We start from the raw sequence: 15,121 nt of genomic DNA on the forward strand, positions 1-15,121 counted from the left end.
TCTACATAGTAATGTGCAAGCCAGGTAATGGTTATGGAATTATTTCATTAGCAATAATTCTTTAAAAGAGGTCTCTGAGTGAAAGAGTGCATTTTCTGAATATTTGCCACTGAAATTATTCTTGGACGAGTTTTTTAGATTAAATAGTATTTACGCCAAGACAAATGTTGTTGAATGCTGCAAGTCCAAGCTGTTTTTCAAGCAGCCACGAATACGAAAAACAAGGTCGGCAGAATGTCTTATCCCCTTGTCAAAATTAACAGGCTTCTACAAATGTCCCCTCCCTCTGGGGATTAGTGACTCTTGCCACCCAGCCTTCGGGGTTCTCTCCTAGGACAGCTCTCTGCAGTCAGAGTGGGACCCATGGTCTAAATATAATATCAATCTGCAATAAAGAAACTTAAAGTAGAACACTGGAAAGTAATAGGGATATGAAGGTAAAAGGTGGTATTCTTCCAGCTTTAATATTAATCCATCATGATTTGCTTGCAACTGAACCACGTGGAGGTTTCAACCCTTTTATTTTTACTCCATATCATTATTAGCAGTTTATTTCTAATAGGAATAACACACCAGTTACAATACTAAGCTAAAAAGATACAACCAAATTACTTACAAGTACTTAAATAATTTATATATTTATAGTTTGGTAACTTTACTGGTTGTGTTCTTACCTTTCTGAAAACAAAGTGTGCATGGCAATTTGAGGTAAAGGCTTTGATTACCTTCCTAGTCCATTGCTTATCTGCAGATTAAGGCACGCTTCCAAGAAAGACCATGCAGACATTTACAAAGCAGACCACTAATACAGCCATCACCATCTACAGTTGATTAATACACAGCCCATTCACTTAAGGCAAACTCAAAAAAGGAACAGTCCTTTTATGAATTAAGATTAATTTTTCATGGCCTCTCTACTTTTTGGTTTTCCTGCAGAGTGCTGAGCTACACACATTTGCCCAATCCCCAAGGGTAAATCTGTGTAATTTCATGTGAAGCATTATACCATAAAAAGTAATTATTCATTAATGAGAGGAGAGCCTTTGTGCAATACTGCTGCAATGGAGGAGAGTAAGGTTACTAAGACAAGACAGGATCTCTACTTTACAAAGTATACTCCTCACTATGACCTATTGTAAATTTGACTTGATATTATAAGGTTTTCAATATATCAGCTTCATCCCAAGATATCTACTGCATTAGGTAACAGCAGCATTACTAACATGATGTAAAAATGAACAGTGATTCATTTGAGTAGATTATACAATATTTGAAAAGCAAGATTGGAAGATTTTTAATAAACAAGGACACATGTGGCATACAATAAAAACAAAAACTATTATTAAATAGAACAATTTTAGGGAAAAAAATACTTATTAATTTCAATCTTCAAAATATACCCTGATAGTTCATTCAAAACTAGAAAAAAAATATATAAATTAATTCTCATTAACATTATACCTTGCAAAAAAATACAGCTGTAAAAAAAAGAAAAAGATAGCTGTACTTCGCAGTCTCACTTATTACATTTTTTTTTGTCTTAAGAAGACATGTTGAGGAATGACAGTGAACTAATTCTAATTCATACTGCGTACAGTACTCCTGAGATCGGACAGAAAAAAAGCACTGCAGCAAAACTAGATTGTTTTTTTTACTAAAGAACATCTGTCTCGTAACTGAAAAGCATCTTATTGTTTTTGTCTTGTTTTATTACTTTTTAGCTTTAACCGTTTTCCATCTCTCTTCATATACTCTTAGAAGATGACCTGAGATTTCTTTTTACTAAGGGTTTATTAGAGTAAGATTTCCCTCTTGAACTTCGTAACTCTCTCCTATTATCAGAACTTTCATTTTCCAGCTGTTTTCTGGATGCCTCTGTTGGATTTTTACATCTTTCCATAAGCACTTCTGCAGACTTTTCTGATACTTTAATGTTAGGATTCTCTTTCTCCAAACTGCTCCTTAGACCTGTTTTCCTACTGGCCTCAAGTTTCTTTTCAGGTTTCCGTCGGCTTAATAAACCCTTTGTGAATTTGATTTTCTTCTTGTTATCTGCTCTTGGAGTTTTCTGTCCATTTTTCTGTTGTTTTGTTAGCATTTCACTGGACGTCTTGGAAGCTGAAACAAAGTCTGGCCTCTTTGTACCTTTATTTTCCATTCGTTGCCTCTTCAAATTCACTTTAGTTCTAACACTTTTAGTCTGAGAATTTGGTCCTGTCAATTTATTTCTCGAGCTCCCCTGCTCCGATTTAGGATCCTGTTTTACCAGTGCTTGCCTTCTTGAATTCCTGCTCTTGCATACATTAAATGCTTCTGTGGTTTTGTTCTTCAGTGGAGATAAGACCATAGCACCTTTGGTATAAGGTTTTGAAAAGTTCAGGGGGCTCAGGATAATTCTGTTTCTTGACTGAGTTGATCGACTACATGATCTGATGCCTGGCTTCCTGTAAGAGGCTGAAGAATCCTTTTCAGAAGGAATATCAGCTTCTAGACAGGAACTTAAATCATCTTCATTCTGACTGTCATTCATTTGTTTTATATCTGGACTCAGACTTCTAAACAGCTGCCGTACGTGTGTAAATGTTTTAGGTTTGCATGCTACTCCCTTTGGCTGCGTTTTCAAAATCCTGTTAGTCAAAGAATCATAAAACTTAAAAGGAGTCATCTTATACGTATACCTCATTGTACTTTCACTTTCAGTAGATTTGCGTTTCCTCCCAGTCTTTCTGAAACAGACAGGTTTTAATGAGCACTGCGTGTTTTCTGGAGAAGACAACACATAGACCAGTGACTTTGGCTGTAAAGGACTCATGATTTTACTATAAGCCTCGGGCAGCTTCAGAGCACACAACCTGGTTTTCATATCTGGTGTCTTTTCACATTCTAACTCATATCGTGCTTGCTTTGCATCTGTTGGATCACTATATTTTCTTAATATTCTTTTCTTGACAACTGGGTAGTTTACCATGCTTGTTTGGGTTCCATGGCTGACTTTAACAACCTGGCACCTGGAAGCCAGGCGCCATGTTCTTTTTTCTGGCTTCTTTTCAAGTGGTGTTTTGCACGCAGGGATCAAAAGAGAGGAATGGTTATAATCACCATCATCATCATCACCATCATACATATTAACATGATCAAAAAGTGGCACTGCCTCTTTTGTGGCTGATGCCTCATTACTTTCAGTAAAAGTCTTATTTGCTACTACTTTTTGTTTCTGCTTCTTACTCTTCTTCTCATAGCTAGCCGAGGATTCACTTTCAAAATAACACCGGAAATGTCCGTCTCTAAATTCTCGAACAAGTGCTTCAATTTTCAAGTCATCCTCGTACATGACTTGTGACCATGTCTTTCCAACAAAAGATTGAGGTATATGTGGCAGTGGTAGAAGAAGGCCATTATCATTTTTGCATTCTTTTATATCACCATTCCCTTCCTCCTCTTTCTTATGATTCTCTTTCTTCTCTGCCTCTGGGTGTAGATGCAGGACAGAGCTTAGCTGCGATTCATATTTCTTGTCTTCAAGGTCAATGTGAGCCTCCTTGAGACATCCAAGATCTTTGAGCGGCCCTGGGTTTCTCTTTATTGGAGTATCCCACTCAGTACTGGTCCCAGACTCTGAAAAATTACAAGGATTAGCAAGCGAGCCAAGTAATAAATGAAAACTAGTCTCATCCTCAAAGGATGTCTCCTGAGTTGGAATACTGTAACAGTGTTTCCGTATAACCTCCTCAATTGCTTCTCCAACTGTATCTTCAGCTTGAAGAACCTGGTCTTTGTATCTATTGTAACCCTGATCCTCCTTAGAGTGAATTTTCATAACAGTTTCTGGATGTCCCACTACACACGCACTCTGTGAGCTGCAGGCTCCAGTCATGTTTCTGAGATGTGACTGAGAATCCGCAAACTTCCCCTGAGATTGTTCACTGTGGTGTTTCGGGATACCAAAAGCTGAACTAGTTGAGACAGTGAATGAAGGACCAGCAGAAATATGCTTTATAGCTGGTAAAATGTTAAAGGCTGTACCAGATACTGAATTGTTATTGTGTTTTAATAGTTCAGTGTTGATGTCAGCCTTCAAGTCACAATTGGCTACTATTGCGTTCCTTCTACTGACACTTGGGTTTTGAGCAGTTTGGGAACTGCAAGGCTGATTGTGAGGTAAAGGGTTCTCATATAAACTAGAATCTGTATTGCTACTAGTCCTGTGCAAAAAGCCCTGTGTTGGTGAATTACTTTTCACCGTGACAGAACTGAAGCAGTGTCTTTTTAAGTCTTCTGTAGGCATTGTGCTTCCTGGGAATGAGGATCTGTTGAATTTGTGAGTTTGCAATGCCTTTCTTTCATTTTGCCTGTTATCCATTGTGGATTTCACTTCCTTTACTAAGATTACTGGTCCAGATTCATCATCAGTACTGGGCATCTCCTCCCTGGTCCCCACTGTCTCTCTCTCATCTTCAGGTAAACAGTACACATCAGAGAGCTCTTCTTTCGGTACAAGGGGGAGGTTTAAAGAAGGCAGGTCTGCATGAGTTGACCTGGAAAAGATTAAAAATAGAATCATACAGTAAGTCCACTTAAAAGTGATTTTATTTAGTTAATTGTGCTCCCACTGATAATACTTGCTATGTACTTAACCTCTATAGCAGGACTACATTTTAATGTACTTACAGAAATGCAGTCACATTTTACCTGGCAATTTTATCAGGCAATGGGCACAGACCATATAAATACTCTCTCAATTTCAACCAAATGTCCTGAAGACCTTATTACATTTTTCACAAATTAGGAAAGTTGGCAAGTATCTTTTCTACAGTATGCAGTCAATTCTGTCTATCCTGATACTAAGAATTTTCTACATTGTCCCAGCAAAATTGAGCATTACTGCTTATAATCCAAATTCACTTAACACAAATTTCCTGTTAACACAAATGTCCTGTCCGGCACTACAGGTCTGATGGCTTCACTGTGGATCCGCAGCACGAAAAAAAGACAGCTTGGCAGGGACACGTTTCGGAGGACGCGTGTCAACCGCAGTTTCCCAGAGTGGCCAGGACGTTGCAGAGGTGAACCGGGAATAATAACACAATTGGCGATTCCAAATTGGGGAGAAAAATGGGGTAAAAATCATTGGCAACGACTGAATAAAAAAAATAAAAAAAAATGTCCTTGATCAGAATGGGACACTGCAAATGACTTGCAGTTCATTTGCAATGTATACTTTTTAAAGGTTCACTTCCAACTATATTTTCAATAAAATGCACAATACTTTTAAATTTGTAATACTTTTCATTGTTCTGTAATTTATATTTGATTGCATTTTTTTCTTCTTTTTGCTGGTCCTTGGAATTTCATATTAATGATAATTGACTGTATAAAACAATATCTGTTAAAGCAGAAACTTTTATCCTTCAACCATGCATTACATTTGTATACTTAAAACATCATAAAATTTTAATATGCATTATTAGAAACAAATGGCATGCTGGCATAATGTTGCCACTAACAGTTTTATGAAAACAGTATGTATATATATATATATATATATATATATATATATATATATATATATATATATATATATCATAATACAAACAATCAGATTTTCAGCTGATAGCTCAATTATTTATAAACAATTAAACATTCCAGATTTGCATTCAAAAGTGAGATTTATTGTATTAAATCCAAAAATTAAAAAATACATTCAGAACTTCAAAAAGGTCTAAACATTTGTCAATTTGACTTTCTGACTTCAGCATGGGGGTTGGATAATTCAAAATCACCTGCCATAACACTGTCAATAGATTGTTGGGCCACCATGAGCAGCCAGGACATCACTGATTACATTCGATGAGACTGCAAGGAAGTCAGAGGGTGGGATATTAGAACAGACTATTCCTATAGTACTCTAATTCCTGCAGGGATGAGAATCTTCTAGACTATTCCTTTGAAAACATCAGTACTTTACTCAATCTTGGGTGCATATAAATGCACCTTCTTACTGAATGCCTAAAATACTAAAAGTCTGCAAATCTGCTGTCTTTCCCATTGCAACCAATACTGGCAAAAGGGAGATGCAGCTTTTATATATTGCAAAATAAATGTCAGGGAGTCTGTTCACACAAGCAACCATACCTGATGTCATTGTATCTGTAAGGGTGGTGCTGAATGACATCCTGAAGAAACCGCTCCATAAGACTATTAGCTGCCACATTATTCCTGGAATTGCTTACAAAGTCTCTGTGTCTGGTGGTCAGAATATGCTGCAATAAAAAAGCATGTGACAGCATGAATGCATTCTGCATATTAAGGGCAAATGAAAAGCATACAGGACTGTAAGTCTAAATAGATCTAAATAATGTAAAGGTAACATTCCCATTATTAACCAAGGCTGCCATTGCTGCAACGCTATTAGTGATGACCATTACTGGAAGAAAGAGTTACATAATCCTAAATTTATTGAACAGTAGTGAGGCGAAAGATCACCTGACCCAATTACTGAGATGGCTGCTTGCTGTTAGAGCTCCTGCCACCACTTCGCTATTTTCATTTATAATTGAGCAACTTCCGCTCCTTTTGTTGTTTTTTATCTGTTGCTCCCCCTCAATCCACACCAGAGAAAAAGCCTATGAAGAAGTCACTGGGCCCCAATGACTGGAACACTCGCTTGGCAGAGGTTGCACGCGCTTTTCGTGGATCAGTTCAAGAAGCAATTGACACGGCTTTGCAGCGTGAGAGTCAGAACGTAACCGAAACTGCTGCTATCCTTAACACTCTTGAACAGGAGGTAGCTGATATTGCTTACTCTATGAAGTAGCTAACTACCAGGGACGATATCACCAGAGCTGATCTTCGCCAGGAGAAAGACAAAATTAATCAATGTAATGCTCGTATTGATGCTATAGATGATAAGATGGCGGACCTTGAGGATAGAAATCGTCGCTGTAACAGCAGACTGGTGGGGCTTCCTGAAGGGGCTTGAAGGCAATGACCCCATCCACTTTCTTCAGCAGAAAATTCCACAATGGTACCCAGCCCTGAAGCCCTCCAATGACCACCCTTTTCTGGAGTTAAACTGAGCCCATCGCATATGCACCGGTGGCCCTTGAGATTCCAATAGACCCCACATTCTGATATTTCAATGCTTTCGTTATACTGACCGACAACAACTTCTCCAGGCTGCTCGAAAATCCACTCCGGTCACTGTACAGCGACAAAAGCTCTTTTTTTACGTGGATTATTCTGCTGTCACCACCACGAAGAGGAGGGCCTTTGGTGAAGTTAGAATGAAGCTTCATGGCATTAATGTTATTGTTGGTGACAATCTGTACTCTAATTATATCATTAAACATTGAATACATGGGCTGTTAGAATATCTCTCTCTCTCTCATTAGGGTGCAACAATTAATCGATGCATCGATTATTTATCATCTGTCCTTAAATTTCCCAAGCTTGATTACATATTGGTGAATCAATGCATCAAATTAGTACCCAGTTTGCATTAAAACCTTGAGTGTGTGAGACTGCGCTTCTTTTAGTGCTTGTACGGTAGATTAGCGCGTTGCTAGGATACACACTTTAGGCCTCTACCAAAACAGAAGTAGGCCTATTTTATTCAGATTTTCTTGATTTAAAAATTAAGGCAATACATTTTTGTTTGTTTTAAATCAATTAAAATCTACCTATTACTTTCTTTTGCTTCAAAGCATGTTGTGTTTGGATTATATGGCAATATATTACATAAAAGCTGAATTTAATACGATAGATAAATTAGTCAGGATTTGTGAGATTCATTCAAATGTTTTGCTTTTGGACATAAAATGTTAACAGTACAACCATAGTTCAGATAGAAATTACTTCTGTGAAAATATAGTATTTTTTATTATTATAATGTTAATGGGACATCTGATTATAATGTTAATGGGACATCTGACACACACATATTCTTTTCAGTTGTTAAAAACTCAAGTCCTTTATATTTTTCTTATATATATAAAAATCAGAAATGTTCTAATCTGAATACAAGTTGTGCTTTTTTGTTTAACTATTACGCACAACAGTGTTTTTAGTTATTGGATTGAAAAAAATATTACAATTAATTTCAGGTATTATTATTATTCAGTCCATTTTTTGTTGTATTATCGTATTGAAAGGGGATATATAGTACATAATCTCTATATGTCTGCACCAAAAAAAAAAAAAAAACGTATTGCCTTTGTTTTGATTTTGTATTGGGGGTTCATGTATAGAGGCTGTGCGCCTTTAAGAAGAAAGGCATGATGGGATAACAGCTGAGCCCTTATCAGCTGATATACAAATGCTTAAGTGCTGAGAGGTGCTGTATATTAACACCAGCAGAATATGGTAACCCCAGTTTCATGCAACAGTTGTGATGGTGGCCAAACATTTGAGTACTGTTGTGTAAAAAATGTGCTTAAAATGAACAGCTGCATTCAATACATTTAGAAAAACAAAAAAACAAAAATACACTTAATAACATGCCATTAACAAAATGCCCTGAAAACTTAACAAAGAAAATAATTTTAATTAAGGGCTGTAATGCAGCAAAAAGCTCAATAATTAAACAAAAAAGTAAGTGAAAAGGTACCAAGCTGTTTTTTTTTATGAACTCCAATAAACCAACGTTATCTTTCACCAGCCAAAAAAGTGCCTAAATAAAGTTTTGAGTTCCACAAACAGATTTTTTTTTGTTTGTTGCATCTTCTTTAGCAGCTGCAACATTATTTACTGTCAGGAGTTTAAGGATGATTTAATTGCGCAGCAGATTCCCTAGTTAGATGATGAGCTTATAATATCTTTTCAGCCAAAGAAGCAAGCATGGTAATTTAAGACATTACCATTATAAAAAACAGTAATATATCCTGAGTTTTGTACAAAAGCTGGGTCAGGGAAAACAAAGTTTATTTCTCAAACTAACCAGAAAGGTGAAAACAGAACACATAGAAATACTTACGACTGTAATTAGAAAGTGTACTGCTGAGAAAAAAAAAAAAACTAAATCTTTAGGGAATTCAAAATTAAATGTACAGCAGCTTACTTGACTGCAGTATAAAAAAAAACTGTCATTCACTAAATTTAGCTTTCAGATTGTGCTTATGAAAATATCTAAAATATATGACAATATGCTTGCTGAGCATGGGAGTTGCAGCATGCCGTTTCCCATATTACAACTGCACAATTAAAGGTGTGGCCACCGATTTCACACACATTCTTGTATTGCAGGGGCCTTCATGCTACAAAACTACATTTTTCTTCTTGCTGATCTTGCCTTGCTGTGAGCAGTGCTGAAATAAAGCTCCTTCACTAATGGAGTAGTTTGTCAGACTACAAGCAGACCACTACTAGTCTAGCACATGATTAAAAATGCAAAAATGAGCCAACATTTTAATCTTTTTTCAAAAATGTCACCTACCCTCTCACACTCTCCCCCCCTCCATGAGATCGGTGCCCCCTACTACCTTGTTAAGGCCACATACCTTCAAACTAATTGAAAACCCTGAATACATATGGTTTCCTACCTGTTCCAGGCTGTTATAAAGAACTTGACAACAGCTGCAGTATCCCTGTCTGTTCTGCATTGCTGATGTTCCTGGGACAGGCTGGTCATATCCAATGCTTGAACTGAAATTTAGTTGAATTTAAGTTTATTCTTTTCTGAAACTGTAAGCGGTTTAGTCCATTCTTTTTTTCTTTATGCAGAAGTGCCATTTATGCAAAACATTATTATTATGATGTTTGCTAGCAACAACTTAGAACTTGTTTTAAGATTTAACATTATGTTTTGTAACTGTACCTAGTGTCCTTCCATTGCAATAAGTACCAAATTCACAAATGACAATTATCAACAAAAAAAGAAAAAGAAGCATTGCAACAGTGCATTTAAGCATAACAAAAGATGGTCTGCTGTCATCAAAAGTAGTACTTATTTTGAACCCTCTATAAAGTAAATAATTAAGTTCATTTCACAGCTTCAGACATAAACATGTCAAATAGCATACAAGTGGTTTCCTTCTTAATTCTAATGTTCTAGTAAAGGCCACTAAATAAAATTAGTCAGACACTGAGATTAAATCATTTAGAAGTTTGTGCAATTTATTATTATGTCTAATGTTTCACCGTTTACTCACCCACTGCTGTTCTCTACTTTTGTCAATGGTTCATTTTGTCTTCGGTCTGTTTCTGTTCAAAAGAAAAGAAGATAACTTTACATATTCAGTGTTAATATGTTAATGGTTGGGGTTTTTTTCCGAATCCTGCTCAACATCATTGTTTCCTCATTCATTATGTAGCTTTTTGCTGTGCATTCATGAACCATGACTTATTCATGTAGATGGATTGTATTTAGTGAACATTATCTCGTAGTCAGAAATGTATTTTCTGAAAACAAAAAGAGTGAAAAAAACTACTAATTCAACAAAAGTTATGTCAAATGCGAATAAAAATAAAATGAGTGCAAACCTGAATAACTCTGTAATATAGTGAATGTTTGTCAGTATGAATATAATTATATCCTATTTTTTTGTATTGATTTTTTTGATGAATGTGTGTGGTCCGGATCATTACATTTATGGTCAGAGGTTAAAACAATAGCAGCGAAAGAGGTTTACTGGACAACACTGGTAATGAAACTTCTGAAAATCAAAAATACAGTGTATTAAACATTAAGAAAAACAGTTCAAACTTAAACAGTCACGTGTCCTCAATATGGCAAACATGAAGCAGCTTTGTAAAAATGTAGCCAATATGTCAAAGGTCTTTATCATCCAGTAACCAAAATGTCACACGGTTAGGGTTAGTTGAGTGAAGTGCAACAAATAACTCAACACCATCTCAACACTGTGGCAGCTATTCTGCATTTTATATTTATACCAAAGGTTTTACTTATTGATAACAATAGTATAATCATTGCTTACCTTGTGCTGAAGGAGCTGACTGATCTCCAGCAGGCATGCATTTGTCATTCATCTGTAAAATAAATACATACATACATACATACATAAATAGGAAGGACTACCCCTCATTTTCACATACTGTACTGCTCCATAATGATTTACAATGTTGGGGATGTAGACATGTCCTGCATTAAAATATAATAAATACAATAAAGAAAATAAAAGCCAATGTGACTATGAGACCAAGATCCTCTAATTTTCATCTTATAAATAGTGGTTAAAACAAATCAGTCACTTTGCACTGCAGCTGAGCAATGATGCATTGCAGTCGGAGGCACCAAACAATAGGCTGCAACATGCTAGGGCTACCACCACAGGTCAAAGAAGGTGCTGTAGCTGATGCCTTCATTTAAAAAATGGGAAAATCCACCCTTTCTATCATTCCTTTTGATAACTTAAAAAAACAATTACCTGCAATACACAGTATGAAAAATATTTGTATTTTCCAACACTAACCTTGCCTGCTGACACTTGGTAACTACATGCATGTTTGAGCAAAAGAAGTAACAGTCAGAAGCCACTTCTGAACACTTCTATGGCATTTAGAATCAACTGTTTAACCACATGGAAACAATACTGCAGGGCATTTCACAGCCCAGTCTGCAATAGTCCAGTCTTGAAAAACAAAACAAAAAAAAATTATAAATATATTAAATACATATAAATCTCAAAAATTGCCTACAGGTATAATTCACAAATTAAAAAAAAAAAATCATAACGTTTATGCCCAAAACATATTTTCCCAAAATGTAAACAGTTTCACCATATTTAAATGTTATGGTTTGCTTTTTAAGTGTAAACTTGCTTCATGATTCAATTTCACTGCTTTATTTTTTAACTGAGCTCCACTTTTAAACGGCTGTATTTTTGGTATTGTATTTCATACAGCAGATTTGAAAAAATACATTAATCAAAAAAGCAATGAATTCCCCCCATTTTCGTCTTTAATCAACTCCTATTTTTGAAAGATGAAAATTCAACAGTGATGTACAAAACTGATAAACGTACTTGATTAAGAGATCTTCAAATACATTACATAAATATGTGACACTAGTCAACAGGAGTTTTTCTCCTTCCAAAAAATAAAGATAATACAGCTATGGCCGAAAGCTTTACATCACCCTATACAGAATTAACATATATTGCGTCATAAAGTCGAACATAATTTTGTAGTTTCTTTGATTACGTGATGTTAAATTAAAAATAAAAAAAGTACACGTAAAAAAGATGTGAAAAATATTATCATTTAGAAAGTATAATCTACAATACACATTTCACATAGCATTTAAAATCACAGGTTTCGCAGTGAAACTGCATTATTAATAAAAAATTGGCAGAAGAGTGTTCAGCTCTTGCCGTACATTGTCCAACGTACTGCGGAACAAATAGATAACCGAACGACTTATCCAATTGCAGGATCGGCAAATCGGGTGTATTTTGTGGCACTCATGTGGTACTACAGAGTACCTTGTTTATGGCAAACGAGATAACCTCTCGTTATTACTTTTCGTATTAATAATATCCTTCAGTGACTGAGATGAACGCATACTCTGTATTTAATCAAAAGCACACTATCTTAGTACCCTGTGTTCAACAATGTTTTGTTTTCTTTTTGCACCACTTTCTGTTACTATTGAAATTCAGTACTGTCACACTCGTGAGTAAAAAAAAACACTTACATTTTAAGTTTAAAATAAATGTTTTAACTTGTAAGTGTCTCATAAAAAATACGATTAATGCCGACTGAACCCTAAACTGTTTGCAATGCAACAGACCATGCAAACTATGTCAGTCGGTAATTTCAAAAAAATTCAGCGAAGTGTAGTGTACCAAGCTACACAGGGCCTGTGTATCAAAGCAACCATTCACAACTGTAAAATAAATAAAGGGCTGTTAGGTTTTATTACACCATAATATCTTTTAGGCATTTCGCATTTAGCGTCTCCTACCGTGGTACCTGCTTGCACCGTGTAGTATTAAAGCGTAGTAAACAAATGGAAGAAGGCCTACTGGTTTCAAAGTAATTCACAAACATGCACTACACGCCAGATAATACTACATAGTACTACGTGTATTGTAACTAAAACTAGAACATGTGAAATATTAGCTACCAATGTATGACGTAACATATAAAGCGGGCTACACTTTGTTCAGTAGTTTTCACCTTGTTGTTGTTATTTCCCTACGCGCTTATCGGTAGTGGAGTTCAAGTTTCCCCATATTTTCTTCCTCAGTAACAGTGACGTCACTGTCTTCGTAAGAAGGAACGCCTACTTTTGTTCCTAGACTGTATTAAAGAGGAAGGCTTGCTGTCGGCGAAATGTTCTAAATAAAAATTAAAGTAAACAGAAACACATAAGTGTAAAATTGTGTACACAGACTTGTCTCTTAATAAAAAATAAAAAAAACAGGCCTGCTACTAACCAACAGATTTTATATTAGCTGTCAAAATGGGTTCCAATTTCTTTCAAATCGTTTGAAGACAGAATCATGAGTGTAGTGTTATTTTGACGTTAAATGTGATTCTGTACGCATTATTATTATTATTATTATTTATTTCTTAGCAGACGCCCTTATCCAGGGCGACTTACAATCGTAAGCAAATACATTTCAAGTGTTACAATACAAGTAATACAATAAGAGCAAGAAATGCAATACGCATGCGTGACAGGTGAGGAGGACGGGCTCCTCACCCACCTCCAGTGACAGGTGAGGAGGACGGACTGAGAGCAGGTCCAGTGACAAGAAATGAAATGGTCAGCAAAGGACACTCTAAAACCAGTTTGAGTACAGGGAGCATGATGACTCCACACACAAATACTGCAGCATGTAGTTCATATTTTTTGTTCGGTCAGTTTATAAACTGGAAGAAGCTAAAGGGAGGCAGTCCAGCACATAGGTCAAAGGAGCCTATTGAACAGAAAAAATATAAAGGAAAAAAAGTAAATGCTTTGGATTATAGAGCAATTGCAAATGCAATTCAAGAGGTTAAAAAATACAGCGATAAAAAAACGAGCTACAATTTTGGGAGGAATTTGTAAAATTCCTTAATTGGTCTCACACACGTCCTAATGCAGCCCAAAAAAGTAAACTTCTTCTTTATAATATATGGAAACAAAATAGAAATGATATGCAGGAATTAGTTGAGCAAATTCATACTTTAGGAATACAGACAGATGGTACGTTATCTCTCTTATCAAATGCAAACAGACAGAAAAGTTAAACAGATGATGAAAAAAATAATTAACATTTTCTCCCAGAGGATATGAACAAGTTAACTCAGTAAAAAGGGAAATTGAGGGCCATTTAAAATAATTAATTAATTGATAGATAGATAATTACAGCAATCGATATGTACTGAAAAGATTTTTCGCTGTACTTTCTAATCATATATGTAAATCGTGATCATAGATTTAAAAAGATACATTTCATTATCTAAGCGACTCAATACAACATACATTTCACAAATCATTTGCTTGTTAAATAACTTAACACAGTTCCTAGCTAACTACATTTACATTAAATTTATGTACAGCCGCGTCTGCCATATTTGAAAATTGTTCCCACTTGTCTCCGCCTAAGTTTAACGCAGTTCTGGGACTTCAGCACAAAAACACTACCGCAGAAGTCAACTGTTTTGTACACTCAGTCGAAGGGTGCAGTGAGGGCAAATAAAGCCCACATCACTCGTTCCCTAAGGAATTGGGACAACCCTTAAGATGGCAAACATAGTACTTCCGCTCCTCAAGGGAAGGTAACGAGTGAGCAAGGGTGCAGTTTGGGACGCAGCACTATCCTTCCCATGTCTAGACAACAACCTAATTTCTCTCTGCTCAATTTTTCCATATCCGTTCCTCTAACGCACACATTTCCTGTACGTCATCTGTTAATGCCCAATGCATTCCACTTCTTAAAGAGCAAGGTAAATGATTGAGCGTTACACAAACCACGACAGCAAAAAGTTATGGCAAGTGTCCTGGAATCCCAGATTCGACATTCTTCTGTAAACTAAAAACACAGAGTATAGTAACCCCTGCCATCCTATATGTATAGGGAACTTTGCCATGTGCATGCGTGACAGGGAAAATTAAAATTTGCAGTAGCTTATATCTTTAAATTAAGTCATTTTTGTCTTGCAGTCGGTCCGTGCT

At 36.0% G+C, this 15,121-nt stretch overlaps 1 protein-coding gene across 5 annotated transcripts; it reads right to left on the reverse strand.

Moving 5' to 3' along the window:
- Positions 1-13,223, reverse strand: LOC117400679 (DBF4-type zinc finger-containing protein 2). 5 transcript variants are annotated; one of them, XM_034000960.2, is made up of 7 exons: positions 13,135-13,223; positions 11,427-11,585; positions 10,932-10,983; positions 10,146-10,197; positions 9,537-9,639; positions 6,133-6,260; positions 3-4,535 (listed from the first exon to the last, which is right to left on the reverse strand). In XM_034000960.2, exons 3-7 carry the CDS (start codon positions 10,981-10,983, stop codon positions 1,745-1,747), a joined length of 3,126 nt encoding a protein of 1,041 aa, XP_033856851.1. In that variant the 5' UTR covers positions 11,427-11,585; positions 13,135-13,223; the 3' UTR covers positions 3-1,744. The 5 variants fall into 5 exon arrangements, with proteins under 5 accessions (XP_033856867.1, XP_033856859.1, XP_033856851.1 ...); XM_034000951.2 differs by lacking the exon at positions 11,427-11,585; XM_059032163.1 differs by lacking the exons at positions 11,427-11,585; positions 13,135-13,223 and adding an exon at positions 12,920-13,113.
- Between the last annotated feature and the right edge of the window lie 1,898 nt (positions 13,224-15,121).

The sequence above is a fragment of the Acipenser ruthenus genome, chromosome 10 (genome assembly GCF_902713425.1).
Source record: "Acipenser ruthenus chromosome 10, fAciRut3.2 maternal haplotype, whole genome shotgun sequence".
Classification (NCBI taxonomy): domain Eukaryota; kingdom Metazoa; phylum Chordata; class Actinopteri; order Acipenseriformes; family Acipenseridae; genus Acipenser; species Acipenser ruthenus.